This window comes from Tarenaya hassleriana, unplaced genomic scaffold (assembly GCF_000463585.1).
Source record: "Tarenaya hassleriana unplaced genomic scaffold, ASM46358v1 Cleome2, whole genome shotgun sequence".
NCBI classification, from domain to species: domain Eukaryota; kingdom Viridiplantae; phylum Streptophyta; class Magnoliopsida; order Brassicales; family Cleomaceae; genus Tarenaya; species Tarenaya hassleriana.
Genome location: NW_010965372.1, coordinates 1,231,322 through 1,252,748, shown reverse-complemented (window position 1 = coordinate 1,252,748; position 21,427 = coordinate 1,231,322). Strand labels below are relative to the sequence as shown.

Here is a 21,427-nt window from a genome sequence, read left to right as displayed (position 1 = left end):
AAAGCTAGGCCAAATTATCATAATGAAACCATATATAATTCCAAAAATTTGTTGGATTATGGTGCTTTTGTATTAATTGAGAGAAGATTAAGTTTTGTTTTTGGATATTTTCTCAAATATATATGTATAATATTTGTCCAAAATTGTAATTACTATGGAAAATCATAAATTAAATCATCAGATAAAATGGAATACATCATTCACGATATACAATACACGAACACAAGGTTTTTTTTATTATATAAATTTTGATAATTAAAAAATTCCAAAATACTTATTTAGCCTGAGTTGATGGGCTCATTATCAGATAAGCCCAATAAAGATAAACGGGCCATAAATATGTAGCTGCATTGGCCCATTTATATTGTCAATGTCCGAACTCAACTGAAATTGGGGGAAGGAAAAAAAAAAGTCCATCCTTTTCTGTTTTTTTAGGGTTTAGGCAAAACCCCCGCAGAGAATTAAGCCGAAGACTCGAGGCCGCGATCCACTGCGTTCGTTTCTTCCCTGGAAAAAAGTATATCGAGCTTCTGGTAAATTTTCATACGCCTTCTTCTTTGCCGGAGAACAACAATGGCGAGCTCAATCGCGTCGCAGTTACAGGCCATCAAATCACTAGTACAGGCTGATACGGAGCCTCTCAAGAGACCCTTCACTCGCCCTTCCATTCTTTTCAGCCCTAAAGCAGCTGCTGATGTCGATATCGAGACCATTTACAACCTCGGCCTCGGAGGTCTGCTGGGTTTTTGTTCTTTTTTTTTTCTGTTTGTTTCCCGGGAAAGTATATGGAATTGCGTGAACAAACTTTGTGTAGCCTTGCCTTTTGTATTGCAGAATAAACAACGTCAATATAGAGGAAAGTTGTATTTGCTAGAAATTCACCCAATTGATTTTCTGTTGTTTTGTCAATTCAGGTCTAGAATCGCTTGTAAGGATCGAGGAAAGGTTTGGGAATTACAAGAACGATTTGTTTAGTCATAAGAGCAGAGATTTGGATAGAGAACTGGTGGGTAGAGAAGAAAATGACCGAATTGATGCATCACTTAGTTCGTTCCTACGGTTACTATCAGGTTATCTTCAACATCGCGCTTCCTTGGAAACGCTCGAGTACCTAATACGGAGATACAAGTATGTTTAGCTCTGCCCCTTGTCACATTATTTTTAGATGTTGAGGATGAAACTCTTTACATGCTTCTTTGCCTTCATACTAATTTAAGAACCTTCATCAAATTGTGGTTCACTGTTGGATTTTCAGGATTCATGTATACAATTCAGAGGATTTGGTATTATGTGCCCTGCCATATCACGACACACATGCATTTGTGCGTATTGTTCAGCTGATCAAGACTGGGTGAGACTGATTCATTCATACTTGTAGTTAAGACCTGCAGTGTGTGGATAAGTTTGTAAATCTCATATATCATTTGGATCACAGGAATGACAAGTGGAAATTTCTAGATGCTGTGAAAACTTCTGGTGCTCCACTTCCTAGATCGGTTATAGTTCAGCAGTGTGTCCGTGATATGCAGGTTTTGGAAGTCTTGTGTGAATATGTAAGTGGGAGCTTATTGCTTTTATCCCAAATGGGTTTTTGGTACTTTGTATTAAACCGAACATCATATGCTGCTGCTGGCTGACAGGCATCTCGGACTAAGAAATATCAACCTTCGAAACCCGTAGTCAACTTCTGCACGGCCATTATTGTCGGGGTTTTAGGTTCTATCACACCTGTTGACAGTGATGTCGTGAAGCGAATTCTGCCATTTGTGGACTCTGGTTTTCAACCTGGTGTGAGAGATGGTTCAGATCACCAGGTTAGTTGTTGAGCCAAATCTTCAGTCAGTTTGATCCTTATAATAAATGTGCAGTCATGTAATAATTGTAATGAGATGAATCTATTAGATTATCATGGAACTAGGCTGCATATTTAATCTTTTGCTTATCTTCTATATACTTCTCCCAGGGTTCAGAACCAAAAAGGATGCATTATTGTTCTGTAAATTCTTCTTTGGAATTTGGGTTATTCGTTTGATGTGTTCTTTGGCATTTTTGTTGCTTATAGGCTGGTGCTTTGATGATTATTGGCCTCCTGGCCAACAGATCCACGCTGGACAAAGATCTTTTCCCACGCTTTATACGGTCCATTGCTGAGATAGCACATGAACATGCTAAAGATTCCTCTGATCCTCAATGGCTTCGTTTGTCATTCATGGCTTTAATTAATTTTGTTCAGGTAACTGAACTTGCAGTCTAAATTTTAACTATCACGAAATCTCGAACTTTTCATTGGAGAGTAGACATCTAGCTTGAACATGCTAAAGTAATCGAGCTTACAACTTACACCTTTTGAATATGTTTCCCTTTGTTATATATTTTTTTTTTGTCACTGACTAGCTTCCTTGAATCAATCGCAGCTGCAACCTGTTAAAGAGATCCCAAAGAAGGCTTTGAACCTTTTAAAGGAAATAAGGTAGTCCTTGAGTCCAAAATCTTCTGTCTTCAAAAATCACTTTTTTTATTTGCTTCTAATGCTATTTTCAATTGGTCATACCGTGTTAGGGATATATCTGGTGTTCTTTTGGGCTTGTCCAAAGAGTTCAGCATCAATGGATTCCTGGTGGTGCTATTGCATTCTTTTCTTCGTCAAAGGTGGATAATTAACTTGGTTTTCTTAACGGCTCTTGCTGATAAATCCGTTTTACTATTCATTGTTTTAACTTATTGTCATTATTTTGCAGTTCCTCTGACGATCAATGTTGCCAGGCTTTAACTTCGATCATAGATACGGTTCCTATTAACAATTTGGTTGATCGTTTGATCTCAGAGGTTTTCTCTTTGTGCATGATGTCATACCAAAAGGGTAATGATTTTGCATCGACTGCATCCGGTAAGTTATTGGAATTGATACCTCGTATCTCGTAGTTTTAGAAGTTATTCATTTTCAGGATTCATACCCTCTGTGCCCTTGCTCTAGCTTACAGCCAAAGTTGCAATCATATTGCAGGAAGCTGGGCCAAGAAAATTTTGCTTGTAATTGGCAAGAATTATCCCGCGGAACTTCACAAGGCAGTTTCCAAGTTTATGGAGGTTTGTGGACCAACCTTCTATGGCTTATTTTCTGCAGAAGTTTTCAGTTTTATGGTTTTTCTGAGTCATCCTATTCTTCTTGCAGGATAGTGAAGTTAAATCAAAGAAAGAGGGCGCAAAGCTAGAGATGTTGTCTCGTATGTTGGATGGGAACTCAGTTATGTCCCAGCCATTCTTGGATTCAAAGTTATGGTTCAGGCTCCACCATCCCAAGGTACTATTGCCTCCAACCGATCATAACTCGCATTTTTTAAAATTTTCTTCCTATTCAATTCAAATTTCAAACCTAATGCTTTTGTCACGCATCACAGGCTGCCATTCGCCGTGCCGCACTGTCTAGTCTTAATGGTGTTATCAAGGTTGATAATGCTAATTCAGAGGTATGGCGGCCTAATTTCTGAGCATTACTTCTCTCTATACTTTACCCTCCTTGATTTCTGATTTTTTTATAATTCCTCGTCTACTCCCTCTGCCCAGAGTCTTGTGACAGTTCAGGATGCCATATTGCGGCAGCTTTGGGATGATGATCTGACTGTTGTTCAGGCTGCCCTGTCTTTGGATCGGTTGTGTGATATTCTTAGCGCTTCTGACTTGATGGAAGCAGTGCTTCATGTGGTAAAACGATGCACCGACATTCTCACGTCAGGTGACTTAGATTTTCTGTTCTTATTCTAGTATTCTTTTAATAATAGTTCATGGCTCTCTCTAGATTTATCACCACTGAATGACCTTGTGTTATGTTGTATCCCCTGATAAATATCTCAGCTAAGTGGTAAAAGTTACCCTTTCCATCTTTATTCTGATAGGACGTACGGTCCTATGAAACATGAATATTCTGGTCTGGTAACACCTATCAGGACCTTTCTTATGTCTTGCTGTCATTGATATGCACTGGACCTACTCAAACTAAAGTCGTAAAGGGGGTACCTTCCTTTTGCAAGATAAAATATGCTTGAATCCTGATCTAGGTTGAGCAAATATTATTTTTAGGAAATGTCTCGAATCAATGTCCGCAATGTGTTGCTGTCTGGTTTCACCTTATCTGTGGCCAACCATTCATGTTGCAGGATTATCACGCAATGTAGATCTTGCTGTTGATGTTGTTGCTTCGTCTCTTAAAGTTGCCATCTCAGGCCTCTATAACCTGGCTGACTTTGATCAGAAAGTTACTGCCACGATGTTCCCTTTTCTTCTAGTTCAGCCGAAGGTTATTTCTCGTTCTCCTCATATTCTGTGGCTATCTTTGACTGAAGTGTAGATGCTTTTGGAGGCTCCCATGCTCATTTCTTATCTTTTTTGTTGTGACCATGAATAGACATGGAAGTTGAATGTACATGTCCTGGAATTGGTGAAGGAAGTTAACTGGCCACTTTGCAAGAATCTTGCTGCAGATGATGCAATGGTAAACCTTAAATTACAATAATTCATATTCTTTGTTCTTTAAATCAAAATCATGCATATAAGAATCCTGTCTGGCGTTGAATATATATAAATATATCATCTGACCAACATTTTCCTTTTGGTGCAGAAAAAGGTACCAGATCTTCTCTCTGGAAGTTTGCCCCCGATTAGTAAGGAGGTTATCAGCAATTTGGGGCAAACACTTGCCTTGCATTCTGATGAGCGGAGGCTTGAGCTTATTGAGAGCTTTTGCAACTTTAAGTTATCTGAACTCGTAAAAACTTGCAATGATATCAAGCTGACGGAACAGGAACGCTGCAAGTTACAGGTTCGTCTGTAATTTCATGTTTAATGTTTTAAAAACCTCTTACCATCTTCATCTTTTAATACTTTTAGCTTCTTTTTGTTCTCTCATACACGAGGACTGTTTTTGCTGCTAATGTCCTGTCTTTGTGATTACTAAATTCTCCTAGTAACTTGTGAAATTGTGATCTCATATCAGAAGGGATTGTTGATCCGTGAAAATCTGTCATCATTGAACATGGATATAATTAGCAAGCTGGCGAAAATGTTTATGATGCGCCCGGGTGACCATATGAAGTGGATTACTGACAGTTGCAGAGATTGTCCCATGTCAAAGACTCTTTTCTTTATGCTGTTGATACAGTCAGTACACATGATGAATTCTGGTATGATTCTCTCTGGCTCATGGTGAATTCTGGTCTGATTCTTTTTGGCTCAATGTGTTTTAGAAACCTAAACTGAAAATTTTGGACCTTCATTTATTATGGCCTGTGTTTTTATTTATGCTTTAATTGGTCCATGGTGATGTTCTGGTGCTCTCTACCTCTTTGCATCAATAGAGGCTTTGAGTGCATGTTTGGCTCCATCTATCGGTTTCTGTTAGTTTTTTGCTTGGGTGATTAGGAATCTAACTGAACAAGTATGATTTTGGGGATGTGGTTTGAATCTAATAGGGCGCTGATAGATTTTCTTGCTATTCATTTATTTTGGTAGGGAGCGACTAGGTTTGTGTATAGGTTTGGATGCATCTTGTTTATATATTTTATGAGTTTGTTTTCCTGCGAGCTTCCGTTATCCTGATGCAAGCTCGTAAGATGTGATGCTGAGTGTTGTATCTTATTTCTCTGTAGATTCTAGTCAAATATTGGATCTATTTGAAGTTACCTTTCCGGTTCTGAAGTCTGAATGGGAAGATCTTGAGGTTGCGGTTGATGTTTCCTTGAAAGAGGTATACTGAACAATTTGCTGATGCACTTGAGTGTATTCATATTTCATGACTTATGCTTATTATTCATATTGATTCAATGTATCTGTCTGTCTACTTGCAGCTGTCGAAAAGCAACTGCCAGGAACTCTTATATCAACTTATTGATGCTGATATAGCTTCACTGAATTCGAAGCTTTTGAACTGCTTGTATTGGAAGTTTCTTGAGTCATTCATTAAACTGGAACCAGTAAATGCCTTTTCGGTAAGTGATATTTCCTTGAACTTCTAAATTTCTGTTTATATTGAGTATTGCTCTGATGACACTGCATTACTTTCTTGTATTGTTATTTGACCTGTATATGCTATTTTTTCCCTTCATTTAGGTAAGTAGCAGAAGGTTGGTTCGTGGACTTGAAGATTTGTTTTACTTCTTTGCTACTGCCCGAGCAAGGCATGTTTTTAAGGAACACCTTCAATATCGCGTGAATGGAGCCAAAGTCTGCCCTGTTTATTTTCTAACCGGGCTTGTTTCACGTGAAGGTTTGTATTAGCACTTTCTATTCTTTTAGTTCTCTGATGTTTTGTTATTTTCACTAACAGTGTCTTGTATTGTGGCATTCATCTTGCAGATGTCCCTGCTGAGGTTCAAATTGAAAGTCTCAAATGTTTTTTGCATCTTTGCTCCAATGGATCTAGTGAATGGTTGACTTACCTTTTCCCCAGCTTTCCTGTACTTTTGATTCCCTTATCCAGTGATAATCAGGTGAAACCTTGAGATCTCTTTTATTAGGTCGTATTGTTCTGACAGTGTACTCCTATTTAGACTGCTTTACTGCTGTCTGAGCACACTTTCATTTCCTTAGGACATCAAAGTTGCTGCCATGAATTGCATTGAAGCTCTCTACCACCTATGGTGTCGTGTTGACTTCTCTAGCAAGAAAAATGGTACTGTGTGGCCGCACCCCTTCGAATTGCAGCATATTCCTATACCTGTTCTAACATCAGTTTTAAAATATCAAAACAGGAAATGCTGCAGTCTGCAGTGGCTTCTATGATGAACTCTTGGGATTGATTGTTCAACAAAGGAGGCTTATTTTATCAGACAATAACTTTCTTCCATCTATCTTGACATCACTACTTAGCTCAACATCGGATAATCTTCTGGTGCCTGTGGACCTGCAAAAGAGGTATTCGGCTGGTTATCATTTGTATGAAGTATCCATCTATAGTAAAGTTGTGATTATGTTATATATTCTCAATTCTGCGATCTTTCCACGACAATAACTATTCTGACAGATGTTAGGACTAACAAACCAATGAATTTGGGGAGTCCCACATTGGTTAAAAGAGGACTTGATGCGGGCTGGCCCTGTAAGGCCCTTAGTCATCCCCCCCCCTATAAGCTAGATTTTGGGAGTGAATTGAGTTCTACATCAACAGAATACAGCCTGTAGCTATTAGCTATAACCCATTTTGGGAAGACGTTTTACTCTCATTGTGATGTGTGTACCGGTTGCATGTCTTGGTCCATCATATCAAATACTATTATTGTTTCCCTTGTTGCTTCTGCATTAAGAAGTCCGATGAATCATATTCCATCACAAGATCACATTGTAGTTGTTTTGAAACACACTGAATTCTTTTCATCTGTTTTTAAACCTCAGGTTTGATCAATCGACAAAAGAAAAAATCATATCATTCATCTTGTTGCGCACTCAAGAGCTTCCTGCTTATGGGAAGGTTTGTTTTTCCACCTATCTTCAATCTATCTTGGTTTTCTCTTTCCTTTTACATGTAAAGTAAATTTCATTTGGTACTTCATTGTGGAGCAAAGATGTTGTGTCAAAGTATTGTTTTTGTTTTTCTTCTGGTTTGTGGAGCTGGTTTTTGGGAAAGAATTGAAGGCTCTATCTTTGTGCTTCTTGGACAGCTAAGGATCATGATGTTGTTAAAAGGTCTGGGAGTCATACTGCTGCATGATAAAAATCTTGTCTCGTTGTTGTCTCAACTTCTAGACAGACGCACTCGATATTATTTCAAATTGGATGAAACATGCCAGCAACTGTCAGACTATGAGGTCAAGATATTGTGCCTTCTTCTGGAGGTAAATGCATTTCCCTTTTCTTTCTCAATGAAAATTTTATGTGTTACCTTGTGCTGGTTTTTTACGTCAATCTTCTGCTTCCCTCAGTGCGCCATCATGCCTTCCCCAGCCTCTGAAGGCCATTCTCTTGATGATCATATATTGAATGCTTTACAAGTAAGAATTGTTTTGTATATGTTTTCTTTATTTGCTTTCTGGCAGGCATTTCCGGCTTCAGTTTAGGATATTTACTTTTGCAGATTGATTGCAAGTCACCAGAAGATCCTGCTGTCATGTTTCCTTGTCTTACTGTTTTGGATAAACTAAATAGTCAATTTTATGTTCAACTGAAGGCTAAGATCCAGGTCAGTCTTAACCTGATAATGGGTTATAAATATGAAAATATCCTTATCCTGCCGAATTTCTACATATTTTATCTCGATCTCGTATAATACGCAAACCAAAAGATGATCTCCTTGACCATCTAGGTTTTGTAGAATTTTCTGATTTTGGTTTCTGGATCAGGATCGTTTCTTCCATAAGATGGTGTCTCTGTTTCGGAGTGCAAATGGCAATATTCAAAATGCAGTTAAAGATGCTGTTTTGCGCTTGGAGGTTTGTTGATTTGCTTTCTCTCTTTAGCCTTTTTCCTTGCTTTTAATCTCTGTCCTTTCTCTTAATTGAAAGGATTATATGATACACTTTATGTTTGTTTCGGGTATCGAAAACATTATGAAGTATACATCATTTTATTTCAGAGTTTCCTTGTTCATAGTAGTCGGCTTCAATTTCATGGTATCTGTTAATGTTCTTGCAGATTTCTTGTTCGACAGTAGTCCGTACCCTTGATCCTGTAATTCATCTGGAAACTCTTGCATTTTGTTCTTTGAGAGAAAAGAAGAAACAGAAGAAGAATTCAGCTTCATGTATAGAAGATGATGTGAACAATGCTGTACTTCAATCGGGCGAGAAGGCTCTCTGTTTCGTTGCCTCATTACTTGACGTGCTTCTCCTTAAAAAGGATCTGAGACACAGGTCTCTTAGCAGTTGATTATGCTTACATATGCATGTGGACTATATATTTTTGAAGCCCATGTTACTTTTGCAGCCAAATTGACTTTCTAATGAATTTCTGTGTTCAGGGAGTCCCTTATAAGGCCCTTGCTTAAACTTCTAGGAAGATCGATGACGCATGAGTGGGTGAAGATTGCTCCTTCCTCAGAGGAAGCTTCTGTCCAATCTTCACAAGATGTTCTTCAAACAATTCATAGCTCAATTTCTTCAATCCAACACACAGTGCTCTTAATTCTTAAAAATATTTGTGATTCACTGATGGATTTTACTCCTTTAAAGGTATGTTTTATAGTTTAGTTGATTTGGATTACAGGGCTGCTTGCGTTCTTCTGTTTAATTCTGTCTGATGTCAGGCTGACCTAGCAACTGAAATCAATGTCAACATGCTGGTTGAGTTGGCTCATTCATCAAATGATGGGGTCACCCGGAACTATGTCTTCTCTCTGTTCACCTCAATTGTCAAAGTGGTTCCTGACAAGATTTTGGATCATATTATTAGCATATTGACACTTGTTGGTGAATCAACCGTGACTCAGGTTTGTTAGTTTATCCTCAGAATCTCTTTACTGTTTGTTTCAACTTCTGTTATTTTGGTGGCTTTGGAATTCTGGATTATCTTTGTGAAATGTATCATGTTTTTCGGTTTTTATCCAGTTTATATTTTTTGACTGTTGGTTACCTACTAATCTATAGATTGATAGCCACTCCAAGTCTGTCTTCGAGGAATTCATATCATCAGTGGTTCCATTTTGGCTATCGAAAACTAACAGTGAGGAGCAGTTGCTTCAGGTAATTTTCGCCTGGTGCTTCCTTTTCCCCATGTCACATGCTAAATATAGTTTAATTATCTTGGATTTACATTTCTTGTGTTGAACTTTGGTTTCAGATTTTTGTGAAGGTATTACCTGATGTTACTGAGCACAGAAGGCTATCCATTGTTACGTATCTGTTGGGGTAATGTTAGACACTAAATTCCACAGTTAGATATTCTTTGTTCTTCCTTCTTTGAGTTACTCAAGTAAGCTCCCTTATTTTCTGCAGAATTATCGGTGAGCAAAAAGGCTTGCCTTCTTTGCTTGTTTTATTATTCCGATCCTTAGTCTCAAGGCAGGACTCATCTTGGTTTGATGATGCTCGGACTTCTGAAAGTTTTACGCCCCTTGCCATGAGGGAATGGGAGTATGCTTTTGCAGTGAAAATATGTGAAAAATATTCCTCTATCACATGGCTCTCGTCCCTGGTTGTGCTTCTTGAAAATATTAACAAACACAATCCGAGTGGAGAGTTTGTCAGTGAGCTGTTACTCGTTTTAGAATTTGTATTTCAGAAATTGCAAGACCCAGAGTTTGCATTTCTAGTTGCACATGAACCAAGAAATGATGTCTCCGATGGCATTCAGGTACTCAAGCTTACTTCCATTTTCTTTGATGCATCTCATAGTTAATTAAATTTTTGTACTTATTCGTAATGCATGTCTTTCTATGTTTTTTGACCTATGAATATCTAAGATACTTTGCTTTATTTGCAAACTGACGTGCTTTAACACAAAACACATGCAATGCATCATATGTGTCAATTATTGATATTCTTAAACTGCTTGTTTATGTCCAGTTTTTTCTGTGCACACTCTCTGTTGATGGGCCATGGACATGAAAGACATTATTATGTGTGTCTGCGGTTTAATCAAATATTTTCTGTCTGTGCTTGAACGTAGTTTCACAGCCACGTGTTTGCAGCAGGCAGTTATTCTCCCTTTGTTAACTTGAATATTGTTGAATTTCTTTCAGCAAAAACTACTGGAGCTTATGAAGGGTTGTATATTTCTCTTGCAAGCCATCGATGCAGCTCCAAAGGGAATGGATGTATCTCCTGGAGTTAGGAAAGATCTCAGGATTCGTGCACATGCAGTCTTGATGACTACCACAGCAGCCATGGATCCTTCTGTATATTTCAAAGGAATTACTAGCTTGCTTCAGCAATCGGACAGTAATGTAACAAAGAAGGTAGTTTTATTATCATCTAGCTTATTGCATCCCTCGTGTGATAACATAACAATATTGATCATAACTGGCTGAACTTGCTTTGGTTTATTGAGTTTTTTTTCTTCTTAATAGCAGATTTTGTTCCTTAGCTGATTAAGGTTGATATAGTCCCATGACTATCTCTACAAAAATGGGTGTATATCTCATTCAAACTTGCTTCTACACTTGTATTCAGGTACTTGGCCTTTTAAGTGAGACTGCTAAGGACACCAATTCGTCTAAAGTGAAACACAATATGAGAAGAGTCGTCAATCCAAAGAGAAAAAACCCTTGGTTGAATCTGGATGAGGTTGCCACTGAATCCTTTGGAAAGATGTGCGAGGAAATTGTTCATCAAATCGATCATACCGATGATGAGTTGGGTGCTCCAGCTAAACAAACTGCTGTTTCTACGCTGGAAGTTTTGGCTAACAGGTTTCCATCCGGTCATCCAATTTTCAGCAAATGCCTTAGATCTGTTGCAAAAGGCATTAGTTCAAAGAATGTGGGAGTGTCTTCAAACTGCCTTCATACAACTGCATCATTTGTCAATGTTCTTGGACCAAAGGCACTGCCTGAACTTCCACGCATAATGAGGAATTTGATAAAAATATCGCATGAAGTGTCATCGGTGTCTAGGAATAATGGTAGCACAAGAATTGAAGAAGAGTCTCTTCTGCTGTCTATTCTGGTCACTCTGGAAGCAGTGGTTGATAAACTTGGAGGTTTCCTCAATCCTTATCTTGGAGATATAGTTAAACTTGTGGTTTTGCGTCCTGAATTTGTTTCTGAACTTAACCAGAAGTTCAAGTTCAAAGCCGATGCCATCCGTGAGCTCATAACCGAAAAAATACCAGTGAGTTCTTAAAATGCATTTGTGAATCTGATTCTGTTAATACTGTTGTCATTATCCAAAGATGTGACCTTGAATTTTCTTTTGCTTCCCAGGTCCGTCTCACTCTGCAACCACTTCTGAAGATATATGATGAGGCCGTTTATTCTGGGGATCGAAGCTTGGTGATTGCTTTTGAAATTCTGGCAAACTTGGTTGTAAAAATGGATAAGTCATCTATTGGTGGGTACCATGGGAAGATTTTCGACCAATGCTTGCTCGCCCTTGATATCCGGCGTCAAAATCCAGCATCAGTTCAAAACATCGACGTTGTTGAGAGAAGCATAATCAATGCAATCATTGCTCTCACGAAGAAGCTAACTGAGTCCATGTTCAAACCCCTCTTCATCAGGAGTATAGAATGGGCAGAGTCAGATGTTGAAAACATGTCAGGCGGTGAAAGCAAAAGCATAGACAGAGCTATATCTTTCTATGGCTTTGTTAATCAACTTTCTGAGAGCCACCGGTGAGTGAATCAACCTTTGATTTTGATATTCTATAGCTTTTGGTTGGTAACATGTCTATTGTGATCTGTTCATTTAATGAATAAACGGACTTCCTTATATAAAGATTTTCTTTCTTGGAGAGGCTGTATGATTGAGAAATAACATCAATTTCTGTTACTATGAACTGCAGGTCCCTCTTTGTCCCATACTTCAAATACTTACTCGATGGTATTGTATCACATCTCACTAGCATGGAAGCTTCAATTTCATCTAGGAAGAAAAAGAAGGCCAAGATTCAGGAAGCCGGTGATGCTATACCACCTAAAAGCTGGCATCTTAGAGCGTTAGTGTTGTCTTCCTTGAAGAACTGCTTTCTGTATGATACAGGAAGTGTGAAGTTTCTAGACTCAAATAACTTTCAGGTCATTGATCTATATCATCTTTTCGTGGGCCAAACATTCATCTTCGTATCGTTTGACTTTTTATTCATTTACATGTCTGTCATTCAATTGACAAAAAGAAAATGATGGAGAACCACAGCCAAGCAAGTATAATGGCCAATGGTTTCATAGGTTTCGTTTTTCTACATTTGCAGGTGCTACTAAAACCTATTGTATCACAAATTGTTGTAGAGCCGCCAGCTTCTTTGGACGACTATCCATATGCACCATCAGTACTGGAGGTTGATGAACTACTGGTTTCTTGCATTGGTCAAATGGCCGTGGCAGCTGGGTCTGACCTTCTCTGGAAACCGCTGAACCACGAGGTACATATTAGAAACTGCTGAATGTCTTTATCTTCAGCTTTTGCATTAAGATTACAAATCTGTGGCTAGACCCTGGGAGAATATGTACAACATATTAGCTTCTGATTATCAATGTTGTGACATCAATTCTAGCATTTGCTCCAAGTATTTCTCAAGGGAGCAACTCATTCCCGATCTGTAAATTCGTGCCATTACTGCTTCTTGATGTCTGAAATTGTTGTCAGGTGTTGATGCAAACCCGGAGTGAGAAGCTACGAGCCCGGATATTAGGCCTGAGAACCGTCAAACAGTTCTTAGACAATCTGAAGGAAGAATATATGGTGTTCCTCGCGGAAACTATACCGTTCCTCGGCGAACTGCTCGAAGACGTTGAACTCTCGGTTAAATCTCTGGCACAAGACATTCTAAAGCAGATGGAAGAAATGAGTGGAGAAAGCCTGAGGCAGTACCTCTGATGCTGCTGCCTGCTACAAAGGGTTGATCCCAGTTTTGTTTCTAATGTTGTAAGATAGAACATCTGCCTAAGGTTTTAGGGTTTTTTTAGGAGGAACAGCTGTTGAGCTCCTGTAACGGAGAGAGAATGGTTCTACTTCTACATTGTGTGGTCTCCTGCTCCTTTTCTATATATATAATTATATTTATATTTACACAAAATTGTAACCATTTCTGGTGTTACAAATTTTGTTTTCCATTTTGGGCCAGTATACACAATGGAATTATGCAATAGTTATAAAACAAAAAAATAAGGTTACAATTGAGAGAGAAAATGTCCAACTCTGCGCAACTAAAGAAAATGGCAGGCTTGAAGTAAAAACTCTTTAAAGGACGACGTCATGATCTGACGGCAGAATAGGTGACTAACGTGGACGAGACATAGCCCATCGCTAGGGATCGGAGAAGAGGTTTAAGCCTAGGGTTTTAGCGTATTGATCGAGCTAATTTTATTCTCCGATCGATTTTCATCGTGTTTGATTCGTTTTGATTACTGGGTCAAGCGAAGAACTCGGTGGGATGCTGCCTAGATTGACGAGATCCGTCGCCCACGCATCAAAGCTTCGATCTTTGGGTGGAAATGGGTTGATGAACAATCTCTCTGGCGTCTCCCGTAATGGGTACGCGACGGTAGCTCCGGTGACCGATGATTCGCCGCAGAAGGACTTTCCGAGCAAATCTCCGGTATGATCGAAATTCGTTTTCTTATACGGATTTTGTTCGTTCCCAGTTGAAACTTTTGGAGTCTAAGGTCGCGAATTGAGCAATCGATCATTCTCTTTCATCTGAATTTGAAGTCTTCGCATAAAGAGTGGGATTTTTTGGCTGAACACAGACTTGGTTATGGATTGTAAGGTCACATAGTATGGAATCATGGGTTAAATCCAAAGAGGGCAGTATGCTGTAGTGTGCATTTCTTTCTGCCTGCTGTTTCTAGTTTAGTAGGATTACATTTCAGGCATCATTTCAACTTGCTACATTGTTTTGATGTGCTGTGTAATCGAATTATAGCGATTGTTTTCCAATTTCTTTATTCAGGTTTGTTTCCTTGTGTGCTCATTCAGTTGTCTTGTTGTCATTTACAATGAAGATGAACTTTTAGATCCAGTTCCTTTTTCGGTTAGGATACCTTGTTTCTGTTTGGTTGGTATTCCTTGTATATGGGTTGGGTTGTCTGAGAGTAAAGTCGTTGCTGTGGTTTTCAGGTAAATTTGGATAAGATGTTTTGGTTGAAGCCATCTTCATTGGCTTTACCCAAAGATTCCCCTCGTAGAATTGATGAACCTAACTATGAAGGGGTCCGTCGATTTGTACTCAAGCTGCTTCTGTTCTATAGCAAGCAGAGCATGTCTATCCGTGGGGCAAATGTGATATACAAGCGAATTCTCTCACAAGTTGACAAACCTCCGATGTATGAAGGTATTTTTTTTCTTCTCTTTTCCAATACAAAGTCATGGTTCAGACTGAAGAGATGTGGATTTCTCTTGAATCTTGATGTGAACAGGTATGATGTTTGCTCATATGTTTTGTTTTTACCCTTCTGGTGGTTCTCTCTTCTGCAGTCTTCAACTTGGAGAAAACGTTCAAAATAACGTTCTCGTTGCTTGTGCTTCATATGTGGCTCGTCTTACGCCGCCTCAAGGAAGAGGGGAAGGAAGGAGTTGAACTTGGTCAATACTTATATGAGATCTACAATCATGATGTTGAGCTCAGAGTATCTAAAGCTGGGGTATGTAATAAACTTATTTCCAGTTTACTTTACTGTGGTTTTCAAGATTTAGACTTCTCTTCATAGCATTCCAATAATTGAGACATCCATTCATTTAGTGTTCTATAATTTGATTCCTAAACTAAGATCTTTGCACTGAACATCAGATCCAAGCTTCTTCACAACAGTTCCTCGTGATTGTTTGTCAAATTTTTTTCCGGCTACTCTCTTCGTTGTTTAGTTATTAAAATCCCATGGTACGACAGGTCAATTTGCTACTGTCAAAGTGGATGAAGGAATTGGAGAGAATATTTTATGGAAATGTTGTTGCCTATGATGCGGCCATGCTTCTAGAAGCGAAGCCAGATGAACTTCAAACTAAATTATGGAGGTAAATCTTCTGCCATGTGGTGGTTTATGCATTGTTTATACTGAACTTCAGAGGAGATTGCACTCTGCAAAATGGAGCGCAAAGAACCATTTGAGGATATGTGTACATGATGTTAGCCATAAATGATGAATTTATCATCTCAGAAGCTGATTTGGAATCTGAACTTGTAGGAACGTGTTTTGTGATGATGGCACGTCAAAGCCTGATGATGCAGCAGTAAAGGCAGTGCAGGCATGGACTGTTTATGAATTCCTCTCTCTCTCTCTCTCTCTCTCTCTCTCTCTCTCTTTCTCATACACACACACAAACAACATAGTCTTCATTACCCAGTTGCTCAGGATATTCTTTACGTATTTTCAGGCAATGACAAGATATGTTCGCAGAGAAGTTAGTTGCCTATCCTTAACAGGTGCTTTCTAACCTCCATGTCCTATAAGGTTTTGTTTCTTGTATAGTTACAACAATGCCCCCAACTTCTTTGTTGTCGATTTGAAGTTTGAACATACAAATAGTTGAGTGAATGTTTAGTTTAGTAAATCTAATGAAGCATGCCACTGGTACACAGATAAACAGTCCATGTTTTCCGGGAATTTCCTGTTCACCTCGCTGGAGAACAAGACCTCTGGCTCAGATGGAGGGTCTAAGCGGTGATCTTATTGTCTTTAGAATTTCTTGATTCTCAAAGGCTTCTGAAGATGTTGATTTGCTGTTCTTGATTATCTTTAAAATTTCCTGTTCTTTGATTTTTGTGCCACTAATTGATCATAGAAGCATGGCTCTGAAGTTTTAATTAAAATAAGTTTCTCGGATGATAATATTTCTGTATGAGACAGTTAGCTGACACAAAAAAAAGGATAAAACATCTGCACTATTTCATAGGAAACAGGCCTCGGAATGGAATGGAGCTGTTGCACTAATCGTTTACTTGTATTGCAAGTAATTACACTTGACTGCTCTGCTAAAGTTGTCTCATAAACTTCGGACAAGCAAATGAGAGCACAATTAGGGCAATAGCCTATAGGTTTAGGGGATGTAATACATCGGATTTGGGAGTTTGAAGGATCGTTCTGACATGGAGGAACCCAACAGGTCACTCCACTGATCACCTGAATTGCCTCTGATTTTATACCCATCATCCACCATCCCTTCCCTCTTCTCTGACTTATATTCAGTCGCTGTTTTCCATTTATCTTCTGAAGATCTGTGCATTAACAAGCCGGAAAAGAACAAAAAAAAAAAAAAGGATGAAAGCCCGAAGAGGTAAAAGTCAAGGCAAGACTGCATTGGCAATGACCTGAGATAGAAGCAAAGTAATGGCCTCTTGTACAAAGAAGAGAATGCCCAAGTTTCAGACATTTTCAATGAATTTGCAGAAGTGGGCATGTCGCAGAAATTGGTAGGTTCACACACAAGAACCGCAGAATGTATATAATTGAAAATGCTGCTCACCTCAAAATAAGCTTGTCCCAGTTCTGAAACCCAGCATTGATCAAGTTTTCGACAGTGACAAGCCTGTGACTTTCACTGCGTCCTGTAAGCAAGAAAACTTTGTAACCCAAATCTCTAACCTTTTGGTAGAGCTTCAAGCTTGCTTCTATGGCAGGTGCTCTCCCCTTCTCCACCCACTTGTCGAACTCCAAGTGATCAAAAACTTCCGCCCTGAAAATTCCCCCAAAGACAAAAACTCAATACGAATTCATACAAACCATACATAAACTCCCTATGTCACAAATGGAGGAAAGCGTTAAGACCCATTGCATTCACTTTCATGATTCATCTTCACACTTCCCTCCAGAAATCAGAAAAAGTCCAAGACCACAGAACAAAACGTTAGAAAAGGAGAATTCTGAACTGTACCCATAACCGTGTTCGATGTAATATGGGAGATTCGACAAGAGGGTCTCATCAATGTCGAAAACCCAAATATCCTTCCCGTCGCCGCTCAATTCGACGCTGCTTGCGTAAACCTCAGCCTCGTCTGAGACCTTCTCAAGGTCGATGACGTAAGCCCTCTCCACCATGTAATCCTTTACGTAATCGGCGCACTCTGCAGGAACTGCTTTCCACGGCGCGAGATTGTTCGTTTCGGCCGCGAATCTCCAGCTCGTGCAATGCAAATTGGTCTCATCATCGAGTTCGTTGATCCGGGTCTCGATGATCGCCGGCAAGAGGAGCGAGTTGAATGGTTGTTCAGAAAACGCAAGGGAAAACAATGGAGAGAGAAGGAAAATCCCCAAAATCCTCATCGGCGCGATACCACCAGAACCGAATCGAATAACCCCAAAAAAGGAAAACAAAGTTGATCAATTGGGTCTTCAGGAATCCAATCAAAACGAAATGGAACTCTCGGAAAAAACGTGAAATTTCCAACAAATTGGATTAACCCAATGGTATCGAATCAGGAGAAAAGCAAATTCCGAAGAAAAAAGACAAGAAGGAAATCAAAAGGAGAAAAAAAAAAGGCAAAAAGGAATCTATCAGATAGGATTATGGAACACGGAATGGCAGAGGAAAACCCTAGAGACAGTAAAACCTTCCCCCGCTTTACTGTGTCCTCTGAATCGAGAAAGAAAGTAATCGGAGAAAGGTACTGTTCCTTTTCCGCGATGGAGGAAGAAGACGGCTTAGGGCAGAGAGGCCGGTTACTTGTACCGAAAGCCAGTTCGAGGAAAAAAAAATATATTATTATACCAAAAAAAGAAACAGACTCCCGTTCCTTTTTTTTGGGTTAGGATCTGGGAGGAAATTAAACGAGAGGATCCGAATATTCTGAAGTGGGGTCCACAACAAAGAACTCTGATGACGTGGCAAACTGTTATACGTTAGATGCTTTTTTAGGTGACAGACAGATTGGGCAATTATAGTTTAATGTATTCATTTAATACTATTCAAATCTATTTTCATACTCATGTAAAATTATCGATATACCCTTGCTCCGGATACAAAACTAAAACCCTAAAAAAATATGTAGACGAGGATCGAGACCGAATACCAAAGATCCGGATACCCAACCCGCACCCACCCTCGCTTTCATACCATTTCCCGGCTCTCTTCTCTTTGTCCAGAAATCCTTAGATTCTAACAACTAGAGACAGAGACAAGCTCGCTACAAGACAGCCGACTCACAGAGAGTGTACGGATTCATCGGGGATACATCTAATCTAAGAATGCCAAAGGATTATATGACACCATGGTTGGGACAAAGGTTTCTACTTAACAGAGCCTATATGGACAGCAACTAGCTTCTTCATCGCTCTCTCCGGGCTTCCACGTCTGCTTCAGAGTTCAGAAGAGCAACGATGTCGGGAGTAACGGTAGCCATTTTCTCGGTGGACCCAAGATTACCGAATTCTCGTTTCCTCGTGTTTATTGCTGCGACAGTATCAGCGAAGAAAGTGTCTGGACCTGGTGAGACCTGCATATGCAGTTATATCAATATCTTTTCTGTAAAAAAAAGTTTTTTTTTAGTTGACGAAAAGAAAACATCTGTGCTTAAGGACAGAACCAAATATGGGGCGGGCTTGTTCCATTGGAGTTATACCTGTCAGATATTGAAGTTTTTTTTATAATATAACACTACTTACATCATAGAGGATATCTCCAAGCTTCAACTTGACAGCCCCGCTCTTGTAAACACACATTTTGCCCATGAATCCCTCTTTCAACCCATCAAAGGCGCTTCTTCTCTGCGTGTTATCTTCTTCGCTGTTTGCATCTGCCAACTCCTTCTTCACGGGGAGAGGACCCGGAAGCTGGAAGAAAATCATCTTTCGTTTTCCGTTTTCCTCCTCCTGCAGCACACCAGAATTTTCCAAAACTCGAAAAAGCAGAGTAAAGATTGTGACTTTCATTGACGAATCAATTACCAATGTCAGCCCAAGTTTCTCCGCTGAGTTGAGGGTGCTCTCGTCAGTAACAGGATATCTTGCAACAACTCCGGATCCCTCCTTATCACGAAGTTCTGAAAAACGCAAAGGAACGGGCTTTCAGTTGATAGAAAGGTAAGAAATATCGCAAAACATAAAGATCTCTGTTGTAAAGATATCAAGATTTTACCTTGATGTCCAGAGGAAGGCTTTCTCAAAGGAAGAGTGATAGGACTGTAGGGATTGCGAGGATCCTGCACATCAAGTGTTAGTACCACCCGATAGATCTACAAAGATAGAAGAGGGATATCCAAGTGAAGGCTTCGAGTTTTACCCAAGGTTCAACGTAATCTATCTCGGCTTCCGGAACTAATAAAGCATCACCATCATCCACAGTAATTGTCTCCTCCTCTCCATCCTTTTGGTTAGCAGCAGAAGAGACAGTGGCAAGCACATCAGCAGGAGGAGATGATTTTAGGTCCGGATCACTGCATTTACCGACATCTTCAGGAACAGCAGCCGGTGCTATGGGGAGAGATGCCGATGTTGGTTGGAAAGCAACTTCAGCAGAAGCTGCAGAGATCGAAACTTTTTTTTTTTACAGAAGCTATACCACATCATTACGATCCACGTAGACTGCAATATTTGAGCTTTTTTGCCATGGAAGAGAACCAAGAATGTGAAAGCATGAGTACTTGAGAACGTTACCCTTCTTTTCGGGTTTGGGTTTTACTCGGCCAATCTGAAAGATGAACACAAAATATCAGCTCCAGCATCAAGCAAGTATATCCCTGTCTCATTGTTCAGCAAATAAAGATCGTGATTCTAGACAGCTTTAACCAAAGGAAATTTATTGCAAAAAACAAGAAACACATTCACTTCAAACTAAATTTAGCACCACTGAATCCAGTGCGCATTTTGTTCTGAAATATAAAACCTATTTAATATGAATTGTATATTCGATATATATATATATATATATAAACCCAATTCACTTTAAACTAAATTAGACCAATTCAGATTGACTACAAAAAAATAACAGAAAAACCAAACAAAAAATCTTTTTGAAATAATATCTTTTAATAAAAAAATGAAAATATAATTTTCCCAAAAGAACAAAATCCGAAAATAATCAAACCTATCCTAAACCAAAAATAGAATCTAAAGAACAACAGCTCCAAATTACCCGTTAACTATGCAATACCAAATTACCCGTTAATTGATTAAAATATTGGAAACCCAAGCAGTAAATCAGATCAAATATATGGAAAAAAAAAAACAGTTGATACGTACGGCGTAACTACTGGCGATCATCTGTGCTGTTTTCTCCTCGCCATCAGCATCCCTGCGTTCGACAAGGAATCCATAATCTTTTAAGCTTTATCCATGGTTATAAAGATACATATATGAATACACGTGTATTCATATGAACAGACGATCGTCTTTGAAAACGGAGCGAGAAACATTACGCCGTCGGAGGCGGAACGGTCGGCCGTCGGGGAGGCGGAGCTCTTGGAGCGAATTTTCGCTGCCGAGAAGGAAACGGACGGAAAAAAAAAAGTTAGAGAACAAACAACGATCTTTTCGCGAGAGAATTTTGGTAGAGATACGAATCTTGAGAGGGAAATCGAAGGACGAAAGAGACGGATCAGGAAGACACCTTCGGTTTCTTGGAAGTAGAGGAGCCTGCATCCATGGCGGTCGCAGTTGCAGGTGTCGCCGGAGAAGAAAACGGAAAAAGGAAATTGGGGGAAAAATTAGGGTTTCAAGAAGGAGAGAAATGGGGTAATATCGAACACGCGACCATCAGGAGTAGGGGAAAATGCTTAACCATTTAGCTAAAGCGTCATGTATTGGAGAAGTTAAAGCCTAAAAATAATATACATTACTCGATTAAAATTAAAGTCTTCAGTCTTATCATCTTTCAACATTATGAAAATTAACATTAAGATATTATAATATATTTTGA

General features: G+C 39.2%; 4 protein-coding genes across 5 annotated transcripts; 2 read left to right on the top strand and 2 right to left on the bottom strand.

Annotated features, from left to right (window-relative positions):
• The first annotated feature begins 422 nt into the window (after positions 1-422).
• On the top strand, positions 423-13,655 carry LOC104811536 (uncharacterized protein At3g06530). Its single transcript, XM_010538251.2, has 40 exons — positions 423-733; positions 915-1,128; positions 1,256-1,351; positions 1,436-1,553; positions 1,641-1,814; positions 2,063-2,233; positions 2,415-2,470; positions 2,560-2,649; positions 2,739-2,887; positions 3,005-3,087; positions 3,173-3,301; positions 3,399-3,467; positions 3,565-3,733; positions 4,155-4,294; positions 4,403-4,489; positions 4,616-4,816; positions 4,991-5,177; positions 5,643-5,740; positions 5,841-5,981; positions 6,103-6,259; positions 6,349-6,482; positions 6,583-6,664; positions 6,744-6,906; positions 7,384-7,459; positions 7,650-7,823; positions 7,911-7,979; positions 8,063-8,167; positions 8,328-8,417; positions 8,620-8,837; positions 8,945-9,155; positions 9,230-9,412; positions 9,570-9,665; positions 9,763-9,830; positions 9,918-10,275; positions 10,664-10,879; positions 11,094-11,753; positions 11,846-12,255; positions 12,426-12,657; positions 12,831-13,001; positions 13,226-13,655. Exons 1-40 carry the CDS (start codon positions 574-576, stop codon positions 13,454-13,456), a joined length of 6,636 nt encoding a protein of 2,211 aa, XP_010536553.1. The 5' UTR covers positions 423-573; the 3' UTR covers positions 13,457-13,655.
• A 106-nt stretch (positions 13,656-13,761) lies between these two features.
• LOC104811535 (ubiquinol-cytochrome-c reductase complex assembly factor 1) lies at positions 13,762-16,335 on the top strand. 2 transcript variants are annotated; one of them, XM_010538249.2, is made up of 8 exons: positions 13,762-13,903; positions 14,002-14,177; positions 14,699-14,912; positions 15,056-15,222; positions 15,468-15,592; positions 15,763-15,823; positions 15,953-16,001; positions 16,158-16,335. In XM_010538249.2, exons 2-8 carry the CDS (start codon positions 14,013-14,015, stop codon positions 16,241-16,243), a joined length of 867 nt encoding a protein of 288 aa, XP_010536551.1. In that variant the 5' UTR covers positions 13,762-13,903; positions 14,002-14,012; the 3' UTR covers positions 16,244-16,335. The 2 variants fall into 2 exon arrangements, with proteins under 2 accessions (XP_010536551.1, XP_010536550.1); XM_010538248.2 differs by having other exon boundaries at positions 13,762-14,177.
• A 149-nt stretch (positions 16,336-16,484) lies between these two features.
• LOC104811534 (acid phosphatase 1-like) lies at positions 16,485-18,267 on the bottom strand. The gene is made up of 3 exons (XM_010538247.1): positions 17,450-18,267; positions 17,042-17,251; positions 16,485-16,793 (listed from the first exon to the last, which is right to left on the bottom strand). Exons 1-3 carry the CDS (start codon positions 17,836-17,838, stop codon positions 16,616-16,618), a joined length of 777 nt encoding a protein of 258 aa, XP_010536549.1. The 5' UTR covers positions 17,839-18,267; the 3' UTR covers positions 16,485-16,615.
• A 281-nt stretch (positions 18,268-18,548) lies between these two features.
• Positions 18,549-21,253, bottom strand: LOC104811532. Its single transcript, XM_010538246.1, has 9 exons — positions 21,119-21,253; positions 20,928-20,986; positions 20,752-20,803; positions 20,167-20,200; positions 19,793-20,031; positions 19,649-19,712; positions 19,459-19,553; positions 19,177-19,383; positions 18,549-19,007 (listed from the first exon to the last, which is right to left on the bottom strand). The coding sequence occupies exons 1-9, from the start codon at positions 21,152-21,154 to the stop codon at positions 18,840-18,842; spliced, it is 954 nt and encodes a 317-aa protein (XP_010536548.1). The 5' UTR covers positions 21,155-21,253; the 3' UTR covers positions 18,549-18,839.
• Between the last annotated feature and the right edge of the window lie 174 nt (positions 21,254-21,427).

Coding starts and splice junctions, on each gene's coding strand:
- LOC104811535 (XM_010538249.2), top strand. CDS start 14,013: ATGCTGCCTAGATTGACGAGATCCGTCGCCCACGCATCAAAGCTTCGA. Junction 15,593..15,762: donor CTTCAAACTAAATTATGGAG/GTAAATCTTCTG, acceptor CTGAACTTGTAG/GAACGTGTTTTGTGATGATG. Junction 15,824..15,952: donor CAGCAGTAAAGGCAGTGCAG/GCATGGACTGTT, acceptor ACGTATTTTCAG/GCAATGACAAGATATGTTCG.
- LOC104811532 (XM_010538246.1), bottom strand. CDS start 21,154: ATGGATGCAGGCTCCTCTACTTCCAAGAAACCGAAG. Junction 20,804..20,927: donor ACCGTTCCGCCTCCGACGGC/GTAATGTTTCTC, acceptor TGTCGAACGCAG/GGATGCTGATGGCGAGGAGA. Junction 19,008..19,176: donor TTGGAGATATCCTCTATGAT/GTAAGTAGTGTT, acceptor CTGCATATGCAG/GTCTCACCAGGTCCAGACAC.
- LOC104811536 (XM_010538251.2), top strand. CDS start 574: ATGGCGAGCTCAATCGCGTCGCAGTTACAGGCCATCAAATCACTAGTA. Junction 1,815..2,062: donor GAGATGGTTCAGATCACCAG/GTTAGTTGTTGA, acceptor TGTTGCTTATAG/GCTGGTGCTTTGATGATTAT. Junction 2,650..2,738: donor CATTCTTTTCTTCGTCAAAG/GTGGATAATTAA, acceptor ATTATTTTGCAG/TTCCTCTGACGATCAATGTT.
- LOC104811534 (XM_010538247.1), bottom strand. CDS start 17,838: ATGAGGATTTTGGGGATTTTCCTTCTCTCTCCATTGTTTTCCCTTGCG. Junction 17,252..17,449: donor TACATCGAACACGGTTATGG/GTACAGTTCAGA, acceptor GGGAATTTTCAG/GGCGGAAGTTTTTGATCACT. Junction 16,794..17,041: donor TGGGACAAGCTTATTTTGAG/GTGAGCAGCATT, acceptor GTTAATGCACAG/ATCTTCAGAAGATAAATGGA.